Source organism: Apodemus sylvaticus, chromosome X (genome assembly GCF_947179515.1).
Source record: "Apodemus sylvaticus chromosome X, mApoSyl1.1, whole genome shotgun sequence".
In the NCBI taxonomy this organism is placed as follows: domain Eukaryota; kingdom Metazoa; phylum Chordata; class Mammalia; order Rodentia; family Muridae; genus Apodemus; species Apodemus sylvaticus.
In genome coordinates, this window is record NC_067495.1 from 19,160,092 (window position 1) to 19,180,888 (window position 20,797).

General features: G+C 41.6%; 1 protein-coding gene across 1 annotated transcript in view; it reads left to right on the top strand.

The window, feature by feature from the left end:
* Positions 1-20,797, top strand: part of Smc1a (structural maintenance of chromosomes 1A) — a 36,339-nt gene that overhangs the window by 4,281 nt on the left and 11,261 nt on the right. Inside the window, exons 3-18 of the mRNA XM_052170516.1 lie at positions 1-93; positions 184-422; positions 1,370-1,628; positions 1,715-1,855; positions 2,626-2,708; positions 2,851-3,058; positions 7,208-7,393; positions 7,489-7,668; positions 7,763-7,909; positions 8,001-8,138; positions 8,975-9,091; positions 9,196-9,302; positions 12,799-12,940; positions 17,239-17,384; positions 17,476-17,629; positions 18,475-18,585. The exon at positions 1-93 is cut by the window's left edge and continues 111 nt beyond it. Of these exons, the coding sequence (XP_052026476.1) occupies positions 1-93; positions 184-422; positions 1,370-1,628; positions 1,715-1,855; positions 2,626-2,708; positions 2,851-3,058; positions 7,208-7,393; positions 7,489-7,668; positions 7,763-7,909; positions 8,001-8,138; positions 8,975-9,091; positions 9,196-9,302; positions 12,799-12,940; positions 17,239-17,384; positions 17,476-17,629; positions 18,475-18,585 (2,451 nt within the window). The remainder of the gene's footprint in view (positions 94-183; positions 423-1,369; positions 1,629-1,714; positions 1,856-2,625; positions 2,709-2,850; positions 3,059-7,207; positions 7,394-7,488; positions 7,669-7,762; positions 7,910-8,000; positions 8,139-8,974; positions 9,092-9,195; positions 9,303-12,798; positions 12,941-17,238; positions 17,385-17,475; positions 17,630-18,474; positions 18,586-20,797) is intronic.

Genomic DNA, 20,797 nt, shown 5'->3' on the forward strand with positions numbered 1-20,797 from the left:
ATGGTGAAGGCTGAAGAGGACACACAGTTTAATTATCATCGCAAGAAAAATATTGCAGCTGAACGCAAGGAGGCCAAACAAGAAAAGGAAGAGGTTGGTGGCCTGGCTGCCCCTTAGATTGATCTGAGGGACCAAGATAAAGGCAGTGCCTTACTGATACACCCTGTCCTCTTGTTTGCTTAGGCGGACCGCTACCAGCGTCTAAAGGACGAGGTTGTACGTGCACAGGTACAGTTGCAGCTCTTTAAACTCTACCACAACGAAGTGGAGATTGAGAAGCTCAACAAGGAACTGGCCTCGAAGAACAAGGAAATTGAGAAGGACAAGAAGCGGATGGACAAGGTAGAGGATGAGCTGAAGGAGAAGAAGAAAGAGCTGGGAAAAATGATGCGGGAACAGCAGCAGATTGAGAAGGAGATCAAGTAAGAGGCATGCCCAAACCTGTAACTTGTGGAAAACTAAGCAGCTGTTGCTGTTCTCTTGGGATCCTCTGAGCCTGGAGTCTGCTATTGTACCAATTTGTTTATCTTCCCCTTGAACAGGCATATTTCTTGACTTTCAATTAATACAGTACAATATTCAAGCTTGGGGCAGTAAGATAGCTCAGCCTTGACATAGCTCATCTGGTAAAGGTGCTTGAGTTAAATCCCTGGGATCCAATATGGTGGAGAGTTCTGAGTCCCACAAGTTGTCCTCCAATCTCTGCATGCACTAACTACTCTGTGTGTGTGTGTGTGTGTGTGTGTGTGTGTGTGTGGAGGTGGGGTGGGTGGGTGCACCACACCATCACCAGTCCATGTGTGATACAGATAAATAAAGAAAAAAAAGAACCAAGCTCTTAGTTGACAAGTTAGCAAGTTCAGCTATTGGATGACCAAGAGGGCTATCCTAGAAGAGAAGCTCTGTTTCTCTTAAGCTTAAAGGACAGGAATTTTAAGATCAGATGAAGGCAATTCATTGTGGGGAGTTTTTAATGAGAGACCTATTGTAGGATCTGCTTTAACATTATGGGGCAGTGGTTTGACAGTTTTGGGGGGTGCAGTGGAGTCTGTTGCCATAAAGAACCCCAAAGAGTTATAAGGGTTAAAAAGGGGGTGGTAATTTTGTCTTTTGGAGTGACTAGGCTGATGCCAAGCTGATGCTGTAGATTCCAACAAGTACTTGAATTGCACCTCTCCCTGTTTGTTGTTGTTGTTTTGGGGTCTTTTGTTTGGTTTTGAGGAACTATAGAGCATCAAGGTCCTTGTTCTTTAAGGCGTTTCCAGGAGGATTTGGCTAGGAATACATAGGTTCCTCTCTTAGAGTAAAAAGCCCAGGATCCCTACCTTCTGCAGGGCTAACTGGTCGTCTCTTTTCTCTCTGGCAAAAGGGAAAAGGACTCAGAATTGAATCAGAAGAGGCCTCAGTACATTAAAGCAAAAGAGAATACATCCCACAAAATCAAGAAGCTTGAAGCAGCCAAGAAGTCGCTGCAAAATGCTCAGAAACATTATAAGAAACGTAAAGGTGACATGGACGAGCTTGAGAAGGAGATGCTGTCAGTGGAGAAGGCCCGACAGGAGTTTGAAGAACGGATGGAGGAAGAGAGTCAGAGTCAGGGCAGAGACTTGACCCTGGAGGAGAACCAGGTAAGTCTTGAAAGGGTCCTGGCAAAGAGATCTGTGACTTAACATCGGCTGACTTAGTAACCTGTCCTCTTTCTGTCTTAACACAGGTGAAGAAATACCACCGATTGAAAGAAGAAGCTAGCAAGAGAGCAGCTACTTTGGCTCAGGAGCTGGAGAAGTTTAATCGAGACCAGAAGGCTGACCAGGACCGTCTAGATCTAGAAGAACGGAAGAAAGTGGAAACAGAGGTAGGCAAAAATTGAAGGCTGAGGTGTGGGAGTGTAACTCAGCAGCAGTGTATGCTTAGCATATTTACCCTGGATTCAATTCCCAGCATCAACCACAAACAAAACGATCAGGGGTGATAATCCCTAAATAAGAAAGTAATGATAGTCTTAAGAACAACAGAAATTTATATGTATCAGGGAGCTACTGTGTGCTAAACACTATGCTTTACATATATTCACTTAAGTTCATTTATGATTACCTTTAAGGGATGGTTACTATTATCCTCACTTTCAAAACAAGGAAACTATATCACAGTGGTGAAGTAATCTGGGGCTTAATAATAACAGTAATCCCATAATTACTCAGCTGCAGCTTTAGGATGAACCTGGGCAGTCTGTCTCTAAAGCTCACACTATTACCAAGTGTACTTCACTTACTGCCATTCTAATATTAGTATTAATGTGTACCCTGTATTAAGTACTTACTACAGCTTACAGATGACACAACAAGGTCAGAGAAACCTGTGAGGCTTTATTTTGCTTGGGAATGAGCCTTAGATTGGTGAGGAACCCTGGCCTGGGAGATTTTGGAGCTCTTAGAAACCCTCGTCTAGCGGTAGACTGGACTTTGTGTTTCTGCCTTTTGGTAGGCCTCCTGCATTAGATCATGACAGATTATGTTGGACTGTTGAAATTTTGGGTGAGTGGAGTCAGTAGGGGTGTAAGTTGAGACCACATGGGCTTGGGTTAACTGGTTCAGCCTCTAATAGTGGGATGCATTTATTATCCAGGCCAAGATCAAGCAAAAACTGCGGGAGATTGAAGAGAATCAGAAACGGATCGAGAAGCTAGAGGAATATATTACCACTAGCAAGTATGTGGCTCTGCAATCCTCTCTTTGCCCTCCTCATTCTTTTATGCTTTCTTTAGTCAGGATCTAAAGGTCTACCAGATTCCTTTAGTCACAAGTATTATCTTACCAGCCAGGTTAACTCCTGTATTTCTTTGCGTTGTAGGCAGTCTCTAGAGGAGCAGAAGAAGCTAGAGGGAGAATTGACGGAAGAAGTAGAGATGGCCAAGCGTCGGATTGATGAGATCAATAAGGAGCTGAACCAGGTGATGGAACAACTAGGGGATGCGCGCATTGACCGGCAGGAGAGTAGCCGCCAGCAGCGAAAGGCAGAAATAATGGAAAGCATCAAGCGTCTCTACCCTGGCTCTGTGGTAAGACTGGAGGGGCCTCTTTCTGAGCATGGATTCAGACTCACTGTCGACCTTCGGTGTTCTGTGATAGATTTTCTATGGGGAGACATACACACCTACTCACCTCAGAAAGGGAACCCACAATAGACCTAAGTAATGGTTGCAACAAACTCCAGTATAGTGATGAGTTTTTACTGGCATTACTAACAAGAATATGAGTGAGAGGTTATTTAAAAGAGCAGGAATGACTTAAAGAAAAGTAGCTGTATCACCAAAAAGCCTACCCGATGGCAGATGACAGCTCACAGAAGCAACCATGCCAGAGCTCTCGGCACAGTTCTCAGTTAGCTCAGCAGTTAAGAATCTCCTCTTTCTACAGCTGTCTGTCAGAAACAACTCCTTCAGTAGGTTTTTACTGAGGAACATCTTCTAGAAACTTCTAATTTTCTACTTCCCCAGACTTGAGACTAATGTGCCTACCTTCTGAGTCTTAGGAGCCTCCTCCTCCTCCCTTCCGGAGGGAATGCCAGTTGGGAGGAGACTGCTATGCAACACTGCGAAGACGGGGTAGCTATTCCTACTTTACATCAGGGAAAATGGAAACTCAGCTAGACTGTCCTGCTCAGACAGACATAGCTTGGGCTGGAGAGATGGTGCTACTCTTCTTTAGGACCTGAGTTTGGTTCCCAACACCCACATCTTGACTCACAATGTCTGTGACTTCAGTTTCAGGGGATCTGGTACCCTCTTCTGACCTATGTGGAGACAAATCACAAATGGGTATACATGTAGACAAAACACAAATACATATAAAATAAAAAATAAGTGATAAAGAGAAAAGAAAAGCTTGTGAGAGAACTAACTGTTCATGCTCAGTTTGTCCTGGTTTTGTTTTCAGTTTAAATTTTTTTCACTGGGAGCTAGAGAGACGGCTTAATGACTAAGAGCACTTGCTGCTCTTTCAGAGGACCTGTAACAGTTCTAACAGTTGGCTTACAACTTCCCATAACTACAGCTCTAGGGGCACGTGCACGTACACACATGTAGACACATTCTTACACATAATTTAAAAAATGTGTACGTGTGTATTTGTGAGTGCTTGTACCACAGCAAGAAGGGAGCTTGGAGAAGAACTTGAGGTGTGAGTCTTTGTCATCAAGCTTATTTGCGACAAGAGTCCTGTGTTGGTTTTTGACTTTTTTCTTCTTGTATGTATGTGCACCACATGCATGCCTGGTGCCTGTGGAGTTCAGAAATCATCAGATCTCCTAGAACTAGTTATGGGTGGTTATGAGCCACTGTGTGGGTAGTGGGAATGCTCTTAACAACTGAGAAATCTCTCCAGACCCTCATGGTTTTTTCTGTTATGTATGCCAGGTGGGCCACAAGCTTCCTGGGATTTTCTGCCTCCACTTCCCATCTCCCCATAAGAACTAGTTGGATTACAGACAATGTGTACTACCATGTGCATGAATTACATCGGTTCTAGGTACTCACGGCTCAGTCATGTGTTCTTTTAATTACAATTGCATCTTCCTGATGGGTTTGTCTTGCTATATCCATTCCTCTTTGGGGAATGGGGAGGACAAAGAAGGTTTTGGGAGGGGGATAGATAGGCTAGGAATTGCTCTTTAAAAAAGTAGATTTCTGTAGTTTTCTGTGAGTCCCATTGCTATTAGGAGACCCCTGGGCTTTATCAGAACTTTTGACTTCTGCACCTAATTCTGAGTTCCCAGGTGCCTTGAATTGTTATCCTTTTGTATTATTCTGTTTCTGAGTTTAACTTAGTTTGGTTCTATAAATACACACTAATCATTCCTGTAAGTACTACTAAGGAAGTGGAAATCCTTATGAATTACACTCAGTATGTACCTTTGAAGCGATTACTTTTCCCCACTAAGGGTTCCTCTGTGTAGCTTTGGAACTGTGTTGTCCTGGAACTTAATCTGTAGACCAGGCTGGCCTGGAACTCTTAGAAATCCACCTGCCTCTGCCTTCTGAGTGCTGGGATCAAAGGCGTGCTCCACTACCATGCAGCTGAAGTTCTTGAGGAACCATGCTTGATTTTCCGGGTGGAATAAGGAATCTAGTAAAAGGTACTTTATTAGGTGCTTGTCAGAATTGAGATAATGTATATAAGATATCTGCCGGTGCTTGCTAGGTAATGGTCTATGAAATGATTAAAGACATTTTGAAAAATGATTATAGATTCAGATGTGACTGCCTGAAGCTGTCACTAGCTCTGGAGCAGGAGTAGGCTTTTCCTATATCGTATGGGGTCTGCCCTGTGAGATGGGATAAAACCAAAGTGCTCCTCCTACTTTCACACAGCCAATAAATACAGCATTTTGTTTCTAATACCAGATGTGTGTGTGTGCGCACGCGCGCATGCGCATGTACACACACACTCCTCTGTCTGTTTGTCCCTAACAGCACATGTGTAAAGATCAGAGGAAAACTTGCAGAAGTCAGTTCTCTCCTTCCACAATGTGTGTTCTAGGAATGTAAGTGCCCTTACTGAGTCTCCTCTTGAGTTATCTAGAAGCACCCTCAACATAGAACACTCCTTCCTTCCTTCCTTCCTTCCTTCCTTCCTTCCTTCCTTCCTTCCTTCCTTCCTTCCTTCCTTCCTTCCTTCCTTCCTTCCCTCCTTCCTTCCTTTCTCCCTCCCTCCACCCCTCCTTCCCTTCTATTTCTTCCCTTCCCTTTCTTCCCTCCTTCCTTCCTTTCCAGACAAGGTCCCTAGACTATATACTCCTGGTTGGCCGAGAATTCACTATATCAAACAAGCTGTCCTTGAACTCACAAAGATCTACCTGTCTCTGCTTCCTGAGTTCTAGGAATAGAGGCTTAGGTTACCATATTCTGCACAAACACACAACTGTCAAGGTTTTTGGTTGCTTTTGTTATCTTTTTATATTTATTTTAATTGTAGGGGTGGGGGTGTCTGTGTTTCTATTTATGAGTATATATTTGTGAGTGAGGGTACCTGAGGAGGTACCCTCACAAAAGGTTATCAGATCCTTCGGAGCAGGACTTATACGTGGTTGTGAGCCACCTGACAAGAATGATTGGAACTGAACTCAGGTCCTCTGCGAGAGCAGCAAGTACTTTTTAACAGCTGATGTCATTTCTACAGTCCTTAGCTTTTGGGTTTGTATGGAGGGTTTGTTTTATAGGCACGGTAGATTAAATCATTGCCTATTGCTGATGAACTCAGCTTTTAGTCATCTTCTCTTTTTAGGTGTGGGATAGGGGACTAGAAGGCCCAATCCTCTAACTACCTTGGTCTCTATAATGTCTAGCTCTCGTGTAAGTTACCTAGGAGTAGTCAGTGATCAGTCAACTCATTATGACTTTAGTTTTTGGAACTGTGTATCAGAAATCATAGTCTAAGCTAAATGTATGTTTCATAATTTCATAGGCCTCCCTTGGTCTTTGAACACAAATTTTTTACATCAAAACAACCATAAGTCAGAAGATACTGGCATGTGACTATAATCTCAGTTATAAGTTAATGAGTAACTATTCTAAAGCTAGGTGCTTCGGTACGTGCCTTTAATATCAGCAGTTGGAAGTCAACTTGGGGTAACCAGGGAGATCTAGGTTAGTCCCAGCTAAATAATGAGACCATATTTCAAAAACAGAAAAATTGGTGTATCATATTCAAAAATGCTTTCTGGGGAGGCTGTTAAGGCTTGTAGCTTTTTAGTTAATATTGTCTAATTCCAAAAGCAATAGTCATCTTAGGAAACCTATAGCTTCGCCTTTTAAGCTTTTGATATAAGCGAAGATAGAGGCAATGTGATTTCTTTCTCTAGGCTTCTTCTGAGTGCTAATTGGGTCTTCCATCTTGTAACATGTTTATTCAGTCCTTAACCTTCCTCTTAACCAAACTTCTGTCTTTGGAAGGAACATTAGGATTGACTGCTGTACTAGTCTAAATTGTTTGTAGCCATACAAGTCTAACAAGTGCCTCCCCTCAGGTCGTTCCCATTCCCATCTTAGTGGTATCATACAGGTGCAAAAGTAGAGGACTGACTGCACCAACAAGCAGCAATGGGTGCATTCATGGTTGCTTATACAGATTTTTACATTGCCCTTCTTTGTGAGCTAGTAATTGGGATTCCTAAGCCTTGTGCTTCAGTTTCCCTTCTTCTTTATATTCAGTATGGCCGCCTCATTGACCTCTGCCAGCCTACACAAAAGAAGTACCAGATTGCTGTGACCAAGGTTTTAGGAAAGAACATGGATGCTATTATTGTAGACTCCGAGAAGACAGGTCGGGATTGCATTCAGTATATCAAGGAGCAACGTGGAGAGCCTGAGACCTTCTTGCCCCTTGACTACCTGGAGGTAAGGCTTGAGAAGGGGTTTGAGGTCAGGGCAGTGCTGTGGGCCCCTCACCTTGGCTTTTTGTATTCTGTTGCTTCATGAGGTTCTTCACACAGGTGAAACCTACTGATGAGAAACTCCGGGAGCTGAAGGGGGCCAAGCTAGTGATTGATGTGATTCGTTATGAACCGCCTCACATTAAGAAAGCTCTGCAGTATGCTTGTGGCAATGCCCTTGTTTGTGATAATGTGGAGGATGCACGACGGATTGCCTTTGGAGGTCACCAACGCCACAAGGTATGCACCCCCTCCCCTTCTCTTGTTGGAGCTGGGTAGGCTCAGTATTGGAGAGTCCTATGTTCACTTTCTCTTCTGTCCCTCATGTGTATAGACAGTGGCTTTGGATGGTACCCTGTTCCAGAAGTCAGGAGTTATCTCTGGTGGAGCCAGTGATCTCAAGGCAAAGGCACGGCGCTGGGATGAGAAAGCAGTAGACAAACTGAAAGAAAAAAAAGAACGTTTGACAGAGGAACTGAAAGTAAGGCCCAGTGACCCTGACCCTTAGGAGTAGGGTTCCTGAGCTCAGGTCGGCCACTTAGCACATGGCCCTTTCTTCTTTTCCTCTTCAGGAACAGATGAAGGCAAAACGGAAAGAGGCAGAACTGCGTCAGGTGCAGTCTCAGGCCCATGGGCTTCAAATGCGACTGAAGTACTCACAGAGTGACCTAGAACAGACTAAGACAAGGCATCTTGCCCTGAATCTCCAGGTGAGGCCTGACCTTCAGCCTTGTCCTCCCATGTCATCCTAGGTTGCACTGGGACTGGGGAACTATTCACTTTCCTTCCAGTCTGTTCAGGATGCACTGGGATCGGGTGGAGGTATCCAGATCTTCTGTCTTCTGTATCTATTCCATTAAACAACTTACTTCTTATTGTCAGTTTTCTCCTCTTGATCTAACAAATGGAAATTATTGTCGATTTTGTGTGGTTACTGCAAAGATGGAATGAGTTAATGCCTGTAAAGGTCTTAGAACAGTTGACATTAAGTAAATGTTAGGTACTGTTATTAGCACAGTTCAGTCAATAAAATGTTGGGACTTCTAAAAGTCAATTGAGAGTGAACAACAGGGCCAGTGTAGTGGCATATACCTATGGTCCCAGGATATTAGAGAGAAAATTGGAGAATTCGAGGCCACCCTGAGCTATATTATGGGATCACATCTCAAGGGAAAACATGCACTCAGACAATTACACAGGCATTTCACTGTCTGGGTTTGAGTACTGTTACCAAACAGTACAGCTTACTCAAACTAGAATTGTTACATAATACCTAGACTTACCTTCTGAAAAACAGACCAACTTCTAAAACATATTTGGCTCAGGGATTAATGAACCTATAACTCATTATGTTTACTGTACACCTTTCTGTATAGGTTAAAGGTGGCTAAACTGGGGAAAACATGAGTTCTAACGAGATTTTGGAGATGTGACTTGGGCATTGGTACTAAGTCAGGCTTTCTTGGTGTTTGCTGATCATGGGGCTGGTACTGACAAGGAAATTCTTTTCTCCCTAATGTCTTATTTTTCAACCTATTGACTGAAGGAAAAGTCTAAGCTGGAGAGTGAACTAGCCAACTTCGGGCCTCGCATTAATGATATCAAGAGAATCATACAGAGCCGAGAGAGGGAAATGAAAGACTTGAAGGAGAAGATGAACCAGGTTGGTAGGGGGTGGGCATGCCGGCATGTGTACCAGGACAAGACTAGCTTTGAAAGTAGGAGTTTAGCCAGTAATGCCTCTGCCCTCCCTAACTTTTCCCTTAGGTGGAAGATGAGGTGTTCGAAGAGTTTTGTCGGGAGATTGGTGTGCGTAACATCCGAGAATTTGAGGAAGAAAAGGTAAAGCGGCAGAATGAAATTGCCAAGAAACGGTGAGTGAAGGTGCTTTTTGAGATAATATGTCTGCACTCTGCCATCTTTGATAGTCATGTGTGACCTAGGGCAGCAACCAATTCTTAGAACCATATAAACTTATTGTAGGGCACCTGAAATAACAGAGAACTCTTGAATAATAGTTTTTATAAAATGAGACAGTGGTGCCTATCTTGTGGCATTATGAAGATGATGTGAAATTAGATGAAATTAGATGTTAATTATTCAACATAATGAATAGTACCTACCAAGAACAATAAGCAACCCCAACTAACATTGTCAGGAGTTCCACAAGTACACCAAGCCACACAACCAGAACATATGCAGAGGACCTAGCTCAGACCCTTACAGGCTCCTTGATTGTCTCTTCAGTCTCTGTGAGCATCTACCAGCCCCGCTCAGTCAACCCTGTGGGGCATGTACTTGATGTCCTTGAGCCCTCTAGTTCCTACAGTCCTTCCTCCCTCTCTTCCTCAGGGTTCCCTGAGCTCTGCCTAATGTTTGTCTGTGGGTCTCTGCAACTGTTCCCTTCAATTGCTGGATGAAGCCTCTCTGATGATGATTGGGCTAGGCTCATGTCTCTGAGTATAGCAGAATATCTTTAGGAATCATCTCATTGACTTTTTTTTTTCTTTGCTAGTCGTGTTTGGTTCAATCCTAGGTCTCTGCGTTATCCACCCTGTGGTTCCTGGCCTCCAGGCAGTGTCAGGCATGGGCTTCCTTCTCATGGCATGGGCCTCATATTGGGCCAGTCATTGGTTGGCCATTCCCAAGTTTTCCACCATTACTCCAGGACATTTTGCAGGCAGGGTTAATTGTAGCTTAAAGGGTTTGTGGCTGGGTTAATATCCTAGTCCCACCCCTGGAACTCTTGCCTAGTTCAGGCTTTGTATCCCCCACTACCAGGAGTCTTACTAGGATCACCCTCATGGATTCCAGGGAGTTTTTCATTGTACTAACTTTCCTCATCACCCCAAAATGCCCTCTAATTCCAGTTGCCTCTTTCAGTACTCTCTCCATCCCCATTGGTTCACCCTGAGCCTACCTGCAAAATGTATTTCCTTTTCCTGGGGAGATCCATGCACATATACACACCCCTGAGCTCTTCTTGTTACTTAGTTTCTCTGGGTCTGTGGACTGTAGCATGGTTATCATTTACTTAACAGCTAATACCCACTTATAAGTAAGTACATACTGTGTTTGTTGGGTTACCTCATTCAGAATAATTTTTTTTCTAGTTCCCTCCATTTGCCTGCAAATTTCATGATTTTTTTTTTTTAAACAGCAGAGCAGTATTCCATTGTTTAAATGTACCACATTCTCTTTATCCATTCTTTGGTTGAGAAACACCTAGTTTGTTTCCAATTTCTGGGTATTATGAATAAAGCTTCTGTGAATATAGTTGAACTGGTATCCTTGTGGTAAGATGAAGTTAGTTGAGCAAGTGTCCTTGTGGTAGGATGGAATATCCTTTGGTGGGTATATACCTAGGAGTGGTATAGCTGGGTCTTGAAGTAAATTGATTTCCAGTTCTCTGAGGAACCTCCATACTGATTTCCATAATAGTTGTACAAGTTTGCACTCCCATCAGCAATGAAGGAGTGTTCCCCTTGCTCCACATCTCCCCAGAATAAGCTGTCACTTGTAAAACAATGACATTTTGTAAGAATGTCCTTTTTTTTTTTTGTTTTTTTGGATTTGGTTTTTTCAAGACAGGGTTTCTCTGTGTAGCCCTGGCTGTCCTGGAACTCACTCTGTAGACCAGGCTGGCCTCAAACTCAGAAATCCGCCTTCCTCTGCCTCCCAGAGTGCTGGGATTACAGGCATGCGCCGCCGCCACCACCTGGTCCAAGAGTGTACATTTTTAAAGACTTATCTTGATTTATTTGTGTGTGTAAAGGGGAAGATTGCCATGTGTATGCTAGTGCCCACAAAAGCCAAAAGATTGTCAGATTCCTTGGAACTGTCATTAGAACTGGTTGTGGAATAGAACCAAATTCAGGTCCTCTGGAAGAGCAAAGTGCTTTTAACCACTGAGCCATCTCTCTAGCCCAGAACGTGTGCCACTTTGAAGTATAAATATACATTGTCTCCAGTAAGAGGAGACAATGGGATAGAGATCTAGGGTTGAATAAAGAAGACAGGGAAAGGGTTTCACATAGAGAGCAATGACACATCTGTTATCAACTGCCATATTGACTAGTGCAACTCATCTGAAATTAAAAAAGGAAGGAAACTTAGAATCTGCCCTAAACTATCAGAAAAGCCATTAAAAGAACAAGGAGTAATGAATTACAGATCGGAAGAATGAGTAGGATTTAGCCAGCCAAGCAGGGACAGAAAGGAGTTCCAGCCAGTAAGAACAGCATGCTTAGAGGTGTGGCAGAGTATGCCTTGTTCTGAATACTAAGTAGTTTTGAATGCCTGGAACATAAAAACAGGGTCAGGAGGAAAGCAGGGGAGGTGGAAAGGTCAGCAGGGGCTGGATCATGGAGGGCGGGCTTTATGAGTCATACTTAGATTGGCCTAAACATTACATACCTCAAAATTGTAGAGTTAATTACATTCCATTTGGATTATAGTGACTAATAGGTTTAAGCTGCTAGCATGACATCTGGCAGCATCTATCAGAGTATATTGAGGATTGGTGGAGCAGTTGGAAGCTAGCCCTGCTTGGCTGCTAGTGCCTATATGCCATTAATGTACTTTGAGTTTCTGAAGAGTAAGGGAAAGAGCAATAGCAAAATAGCAGGGATTCATTGTTTTCTAAATGTTCTTACACCACCGAATCTCTGCCTCTTGGGCAGAGCTTAAGATGCTAGAAATAACTGAAGCCCTTGGGTAAAAATGAGCTGACTACAGCCCATATTCCTCACATTGATGATGATGGCTAACATGTACTGAATGCTTTCTTTATACATAATAACTCAATAAGAAAACTACAGATGAGGAATCTGCAATATAGAGAATATAAGATTACTACTTCCAAGTTGAAGAATTGGGATATTAGCTATATTTAATATTAGCCTATACTACAGTGATGATATATAAGAAAGAGCCTAGGTTCTGGTGTTAGACATGGATTCCAGTCTCATATGATATTTGCTAGCATTAGCTGTGTGGGTTTGGGGGCAAAGTTGTTTTTTTTTTTAACTCTTAGCATAAGTTTCCTGTGTAAAATATGGGTATTAATGCCTAGTTATAGGAATTATTGAGTAAAGAAGTATAGATAATCTGCATCAAGTATATAGAAGCTTGAAGAGACTGCTAATTGATGGTTTCAGATGAACTTTTTTTTTAAATGTCTTCTAGAAAATTGGGAACGTGCTAGAGTTTCCAGTGTTTAGAAGCAGATAGATGGAATTTGGCTTAGAGTCCTCTGTCTTATGCTAGCGTTCCAGCTTCTGAACGCTTTGGTGTTCATGATAGTGGGTGAGGCTCAGCAGTGACCAAGAGGTCCTGAGTGCTAAGTCTACTTCCCCTTTCTTTTTATAGCTTGGAATTTGAGAATCAGAAGACTCGCTTGGGCATCCAATTGGATTTTGAAAAGAATCAGTTGAAGGAGGACCAAGATAAAGTACACATGTGGGAACAGACGGTGAAAAAGGATGAAAATGAGATAGAAAAGCTTAAGAAGGTAAGGAAGAAGAAAGGTAAAAGACAGAGGGAAACTGGAATAGACATTATGCACGCCAATTTAATACCCATCATTTATACATTTTTTTTTTATTTAAGGAAAACCACCAAGACCTTAATAGGGGAGAAGTGGTTAACTGTAAACATTTCAAAAGATAGAAATAGCTCCCAAACATAAATAACTTAGCTTTTCTAGGAATCAAAGAAATACAGATGAAAGCAGCAATTGAGTATGCTTTATTTTCTGTCAGTTAAAGATCTGAGGACTTTTGGTTTGGGGAAGGGGGTTGGTGGGTTCTGATTAGTAGTCTGTGTTGGGTATATGCATATGAATGCAGGTACCCACGAAGGCCAGAGGCCTCAGATAGCCTGGAGCTGGAATTACAAGCAGTTGTGTTCTGAGAATCAAACTTGGGTCCTCTTCAAGAACAGTGTGCCCTCTTAACTGCTGAGCCGTCTCTCTTGCCCTACATTATCTAAAAGCTTTTATTTTACATAGGATGTATGGATGTGCCTCTGTGGCTATATGTGCATGTATGTCAGGATATACACGTGTGTGCTGGTGCCCTCAGAAGTCAAAGACTTTGGATCCCCTTGGAGCTAGAGTTAGGGATAATTTTTTTTTTTGAGCCACCTGATGTGAGTGCTGAGAATTGAACTCAGGTCTTTTTGAAGTACGCCCCCTTAACCACTGAGTCATTTTTCCAGCCTTATATTATCCAAAAATTAAAAACAAAAACCAAATACTTCTTAGTACCTCATATGGTGCAGGAGACCAGTATTCTTACATAACATTCCAACATCCATCAAAATGCTTCAGAATGTGTTTATGCCCTCTAGCTCAGTAATACCCGTGGAGGTAATCCAGAGTGCTGGCAAAGCCTTGTGCAAACACAGTGATGTTTATTACCAACATTATTTATAGTTCCAAGTTACAGACTACGCAGTGCCCCTTGGAAAGTAGGAATTTAGAAAATTATACTGCATTCAGTACTTACATAATTTAGTGGTCTGTATAAGTAACATACAGATCTCATTTAAAGCAAAAAGTATTTTCTAAGATAGCCAGACTTGCTTCCATTTTGTTATTACGTTAATATAAAAATTAGTGTTTGTGCTGGGTGTGTGGAACGTGACTTTGATCCTAGGCAGAGGCAGGAGGATCTCTGTGAGTTCAAAGCCAGCCTGGTCTACAGACGGAGTTCCTAGACAGCTGGACTATGTAGAGAGACCTGTCTCCAAAAAAAAAAAAAAAAGGAAAAACATTGTGTCTGTAATGTGTAACCACCAAAAGCCAAGACAAACTTAATAATGAAATAATAGCAAAATGAATAAAATTTGGATCTTTAAAGGGGTAACTTGTACTTTTAATAGATGTTATAGAAAAATGATGTAGAGAAGATCAGTAATTGTTTCAGCCTTTAGTCTGTTAGAATCCTGTCCTGAAAGCCTTGAGGAACTAACTTGAATGATTATGTTTTTATTTTTGATCAATATATGTTCTCATCAACCAGCTGAGTGAGCCATAGAGTATTTTCGCTATTTCATGCATGTAGTATTTGATAAAAACAAGAGATTAGATCAATATAGGTTGAATGTCTGCCTGGCAACCAGATCTCATCTCTTAATATTCATTTTTTTTCTTTAGTTCTACTTTTAAGCTTTTATAGCATTTTCCTTACAAGTTCTACCAATTCCCACTTAGCCTTTGAGGTCTAATGACCTGAGGTTTTCGTATTGATATTGCCCACAGCCAGTGGCTGTGAGTGAACAGTATTTCCTCATCAGCTTGATTCATCGTGAAGCACCACCTTTCTCAGACTTAGCCTGAAACATGCTGGTGGGATTTGAAGGATTTCTGGGAGCCCACAGAGAAGATGCGGAGCAGGAAGCAGCAGGGAAAGAACAGGCTGGCAAGGACTATTAGAGGAATAATAGCTCCAAGTGTCCTGACCCTAGATTCAGATTAGCCACATAAAATCAGTGCAACAGATGATGTTTTACTGACACACAGCCATTTAATGGTATGACTATGCTCGTGTCTGCTACAATCAGGCTGTTAAGCATGCCTGTGTCAGTGTTTTGTGTGGTGACTTTCTTTATATTCTTCGTCTTGAAATGACTGTGAAAGCCTTATTCCTGCCTGAGGTGGTTTGGTTCTCTCGGTTTGAACATATCCCTTGGCTTTTATATCTGTCTATATTTGCTGCTTGTATATTTTCTTCATTAACCCTTAGTGATCGCAAATAGTGTTTCTAGAATCTTACATACACTTGCAGAATAGGTAGTAAAATAGTGGGATAGGACTAAATTTACTTTAGGATGCTCCAAGATAGTAGATTTATGTTTCTTAAATTTCATTTTGAATATAATTGGTTAGGAGAAAGATGTCAGAATAATACAACCTTCTTTGATACTCACAGGAGATTGTTTCTAGGTACTGCCTTCCTAGCACCAAAATGTCAGTTCCTTGAATAAAATGGATATTCTTTGTCTATAAAATATGCTTATCTTCTTTAATATTGTCTCTTTATTATATCTTCTTTAAATTGTCTCTTTATTATATCTTTAACAAGCACTTTATGTAAGTGCTTCTTATACTTTATGATTTAGAAAATGACAAAAAAAATCTAAACATTCAGTACATTTAAAAAACTAAAAAAGCATGTTACTATGTTGCCTTGGATGGTTGTAACTCTGTGTTGACCAGGCTATCCTCAAACTTAGAGAAATCCACCTGCCTCTGCCTTCTGAGTGCTGGGACTAAAGGTATGTGCTACCACACCTAGCAGAGTACAGGGTTTTTTTTTGCCAAATTCTTATGGTTTTTTAAACCCATGGATACAAAATCTGTGTATACAGAAGGCTGACTGTTAAAGAACTCTAATCTATGAAAAATTATCAGTTATCGTTGTGTTATCATAATTTCCTTTAGCACTCTATGTGTTTATTATTTTATAATTTACTTGAGAATTATGTTCAGATGTCTTTTCTTTCTTTTTTTTCCTTTTTTCTCTTTATTTTTCTTATTAAATATTTTTATTTTCTATATTTTCCTTTTTGTGTGTGTGACAAGGTCTCATGTAGCCCATGCTGGCCTCAAACTCAGTATGTGACTTCCACATGGTGGGATTGTAGGCATGTAGAATCACTTGGTTTTATGCAGTGCTAGGGATCAAATCAGTGGCTTTGTGTATATGAGACAAGCACTCTTGCCAACCGATTCACATCACCAGTCTGACAGTTTCCCTTATTGTGATTTAAAAAAATAAAATGGAAGAACAAAAGCAATTTTCCTTGAAAAAGTTAAAATGTGGGCTGGGAGATGGCTTAGCAGTTCAGAACATGTACTGCTTTCCCCATTGGCCCAGGTGGCTCACATCTGTCTAACTCCATCTCTAGGGAGCTCTGACACCCTCTTCTGCCCTCTGAGGGTACCCACACACATGTAACATGCAGTCACACAAACAAGCAACATTTTATAAAAACAACTTTAAATGAGAACATTATAAGTAAGGCTGTAATTCTTGTTTTGTTAACCAGTCTCCTAGTCCTCTTGTTTTTTTCTAGTGATAATCCCAGGTTAATGTCTATTCACAAAATATTGGTAGTTAAGAGTCCATACTGCTTTTAGATGTCTTGAATTTGGTTCCCAGCCCCTGGGTTATCGCTCCAGCTGCCTGTAACTCCAGCTTTAAGACATCTAATGCCTCTGGCCTTTGTGAGTACCTGCATTCACATGCACATACTCACACACATACTCATAACTAAAAATAAATCTTAAAAAATAGATTGTGGAAGACACTTGATATATACTTATACATGCATACGATTGAGCATGTACACATACACACACCACATATACAAAAGGAAAATAAATACAAATGTTATACTGTATATGACAAAAGTTTTGATCCGGAAAAGTACTTAAAACCAAAACATTGATTATGATATAAAATTAATCTAATTTTAACCCTAAATGTTGAAATGTAAATGATGCAAGGAAGAAATACACTGGAATGTTAGTTATTTCTGGCTGATGGGGTTGCAAGTGAACCTTCACACCTTCTCCCTTATTTTTCTATAGTTTGAACTCTTCTATAACAGACAATTTACATAATTGTAGTTGGGGAAAGCAACCAGATGATTTAGGAAAAGATAAAAGAAGTCTGAGGGTTGTATAAAAGCAGAAATCATTGACACATACTCCAGCAAACTGCCTGTTGGGAAGGGTAGTACGAAAGGAGAAAGTTCCAAGGGGCAATCTTCATTCTTCCCCTATTCCCCTGCTGGGACCAGGAGGAGCAAAGACACATGAAGATAATAGATGAAACCATGGCTCAGCTCCAAGACCTTAAGAATCAGCACCTGGCCAAAAAGTCAGAAGTGAATGACAAGAATCATGAGATGGAAGAGATTCGCAAGAAGCTTGGCGGTGCCAACAAGTGAGTAGATTCCTGCTTGGAATGGGTGGAAACAGGTAAACAAGGCAGCCTCCCAGATTTTGGTCTTACCTAAGCTACTTGGACCTTTTAGGGAAATGACTCATTTACAGAAGGAAGTGACTGCGATTGAGACCAAGCTTGAACAGAAGCGCAGTGACCGCCACAACCTGCTACAGGCCTGTAAGATGCAGGACATCAAATTGCCGCTGTCAAAGGGCACCATGGATGATATTAGTCAGGAAGAAGTGAGTATTATGGTGGGTGGTAGGAGTGATCTATGGATATCTAACCAGTAATGGGAGATTACAGATGGCCAGGAAGGGCAGACAACAACAACAGATTGAGAGTTGTGAGGGGCATAAAGATGGGTGCAGAAGAGATGTGACAAGGTGGAGGTAGTGAAGTCAGGCTTTGGTATGAAGGAGACATTGACTTGAGGAAAGCTGCGAGTCAGAAAGACAATGAATGGTTCATTAATCGTAAAGATTTGAGCTCTTAGCTTCAGAAGATACTAGACATGGATAGGAGTGAGAATTGAGGGACTTTAATTAGTCAAGAGCTGGGGAAGATGGGAAACTGGAGGACCCGAGGAGACTGATAGCTTAGCTGCAGTAAGGGAGGTTGGCCAGAGAGGGTTGGGTAGGCGACTCAACGATGCAGCAGTAAGGAAGTTTAGGTGGAGGGAAAGGGGCAACATCTGAGGAACTAAGGCTCTCTATCAGTTGGAAGTAAAAGATGATAGTGAGGAGTGGAGAATTGTAACTGAGGAACTCTTCCTAGGTAGCCTTTCGGTTTAAGTCAGTAAAATATTTTGAACACTAGTATTCCAGATACTGGTAGGCTATGACTTGAGCATTCCTAATCTTCACCTCAGCTGTACTAGCTGAGCATTGTCTTCACATTCGACATGGAGGAACTCAGTGAAAGGGAGACCACAGTTTTCACTTTGGACCTTCCTGTTGGCCAATCCCTCAGTGCCATCTAGTGAGGTGCACCCTCAAAGACAACAACAAAAGGTCCAAAGGAGTCCCTAATCTCTAGAGGGGTACAAATGACTGGTCTGCTCCATCTGCCTCTTCCAACATTGCAGGGTAGCTCCCAGGGAGAAGAGTCAGTGAGTGGTTCGCAGAGAACATCCAGTATTTATGCTCGAGAGGCCCTCATTGAGATTGACTACGGTGACCTGTGTGAAGATCTGAAGGTAAGAACTGTGGGTGGGAGGCGTCAGCATCTTCTCAGCTGACCCAAGAAAAGTTAAGTCCAGGTCCACACAGGGAGGAAAAAATACAAACTCCTGTGTAGTAAACAGATAGGACTTAGGTACTTGTCAGGGTTCTGTCCCAGATCCTGTCCTCCTCCCTTGACATTCTGATTATCTCTTTCACCGTCCTCACCTTAGCTGCCATCTCTACAATTGGTCCCACAGGCTACCTCAAACCCTACCTCTCCTTCCCCTCTAGTGCTTCTCACATGTTCAAAAACAAAAATTGAAGCTTCATTCTTGACTCTTTCCCCCTCTTACTGTGTATAATTGCTAATTACTATGTAGTGTCAATTTTGCCTCCTAAATACATTAGGCATTCTCTCTTGCTTGCTCGCTTGCTTACTGTTGCTATATCATGTCCCTAGTGTAGGCACACAGTTCCTATAGAAACTAATCTCCAAAATATTTTCTACTTTGCAGTATATTCTTTATCATTATGTCCAGGGAGATATGTTTTTTTTTAATTTATAAATAATTTCAAATATACATGGAAGTAAGGAAAATGCTATAATCAATGTCAGTTGCCTACCACTCATCTTCAGCACTTAGGAACATATGGTCCATCTTGTTCTTTATAATCCCCACCATGGGACTATCGTAAAGCAGATTTGAAGCATTGTTCTGTTCATAATGACCTCTATATATCTCCAAAATATACACAATAAAAAGCATTACTTTGCTCTATCTAATATGCAGTAAATGTTTTTATATTGTCTATATCAAAGTCAGGATTCAAGGGTGTTTTCGTTTGCTTTTCTATTGCTGTGATACACTGACCAAAAACATCTTGGGAAGAAAAGGGTTTGTTTGGCTGTGTCCTAGTACCAGTCCATCATTGAGAGAAGCCGAGGAAGGAACTCAAAGAAGAGCAGGGACCCGGAGGCAGGAGCTGATGCAGAGCCATGGAGGGGTGCTGCTGACTGGCTCGTTCTCACGCTTGCTCGGCCTGCATTCTTATAGAACCCAGGACCGCCTGCCCAGGGGTGGCACTGCTTGAAGTGTGCTGGACCCTCCCACATCAGATACCTACAGGCAATCTAATGGAGAGATTTTTTTCAATTGAGGTTCTTCCAAGATAACTCTAGCTTGTGTCAAGTTGATAAAAGACTAACCAGGACAAAATATGGTTCACATGTTAAGATTGGTCTCTGCTAATCTATAATTTTTCTTCTCTCTCTTTCTTTTTTTTTGTTCGTTTTCTTCTATTTATTTGTGGAAGAAACCATAGCATTAGTCCTATAGGATTTTCTGCATTCTAGATTTGGCTAATTATATCTCTGTGACAGTACTTACCTTCATTCCCCATATTTCCTATAAACTGGTAAATATAGAGAGTTTGGTTGAGTTTGAGTTCTTGGTTTTGGCAGTGAGAATGTAACATCATTGCATCATGTTAGTAGCTATTTGCTGTCATGACACAGTTCCTTGCACATGCTCACTGCTCTCAGACTAATTCTAGGAACCCCTCCTCTAGATTCAAGTTCTTTATATAAAATTACTCTAGCATTCCTATGCAACTTAAATAGATTCTTCCTCATACTTTATAATTCATGTAGTTATTCATTGAGACAGGATCTCCCTGGGTAGCCCTGGCTGCTGAGAAACTCTCTATATAGGCCAGGCTGGCGTCAAACTCACAGAGATCCACCTGTTTTTGCCTCCCAAGTGCTAGCATTAAAGGCATGAGCCACCACACTTGGCTTCCTAATACTTTAAGTCATCTATAGCTTAGTTATAATGCCTAATGCAATGCAAATAGTTACTATACTGTATTTAGGGAATAATAACAAGAAAAAACTATACATTCAGTAACAGGAATAACTATTTTAGGTTGTATTTATTTTCTGTCCTTGTATGTGTGTGTACCATGTTCATGTGCACTGACTGCGGAGGTCATTGGATCCTGTCAGACTAGAGTTACTGACAGTTGTAAGACACCAGGTGGGTGCTGAGAACAAAACCCAGGTCCTCTTCGAGAGCAACAAATGCGCTTGACTGCTGAGCCCTCTCTCCAGCCTCTAGTGATAGTAGTTTTAAAAAGATATTTTCAGTTCAGTTTGGGGAACCTGATTAGGTGTGAGCAACCAATAAAATAAAGCACACATGCAACTGCCCAAGAGTCTGGGAGCGTTTCTTTCTTCTTATGCCA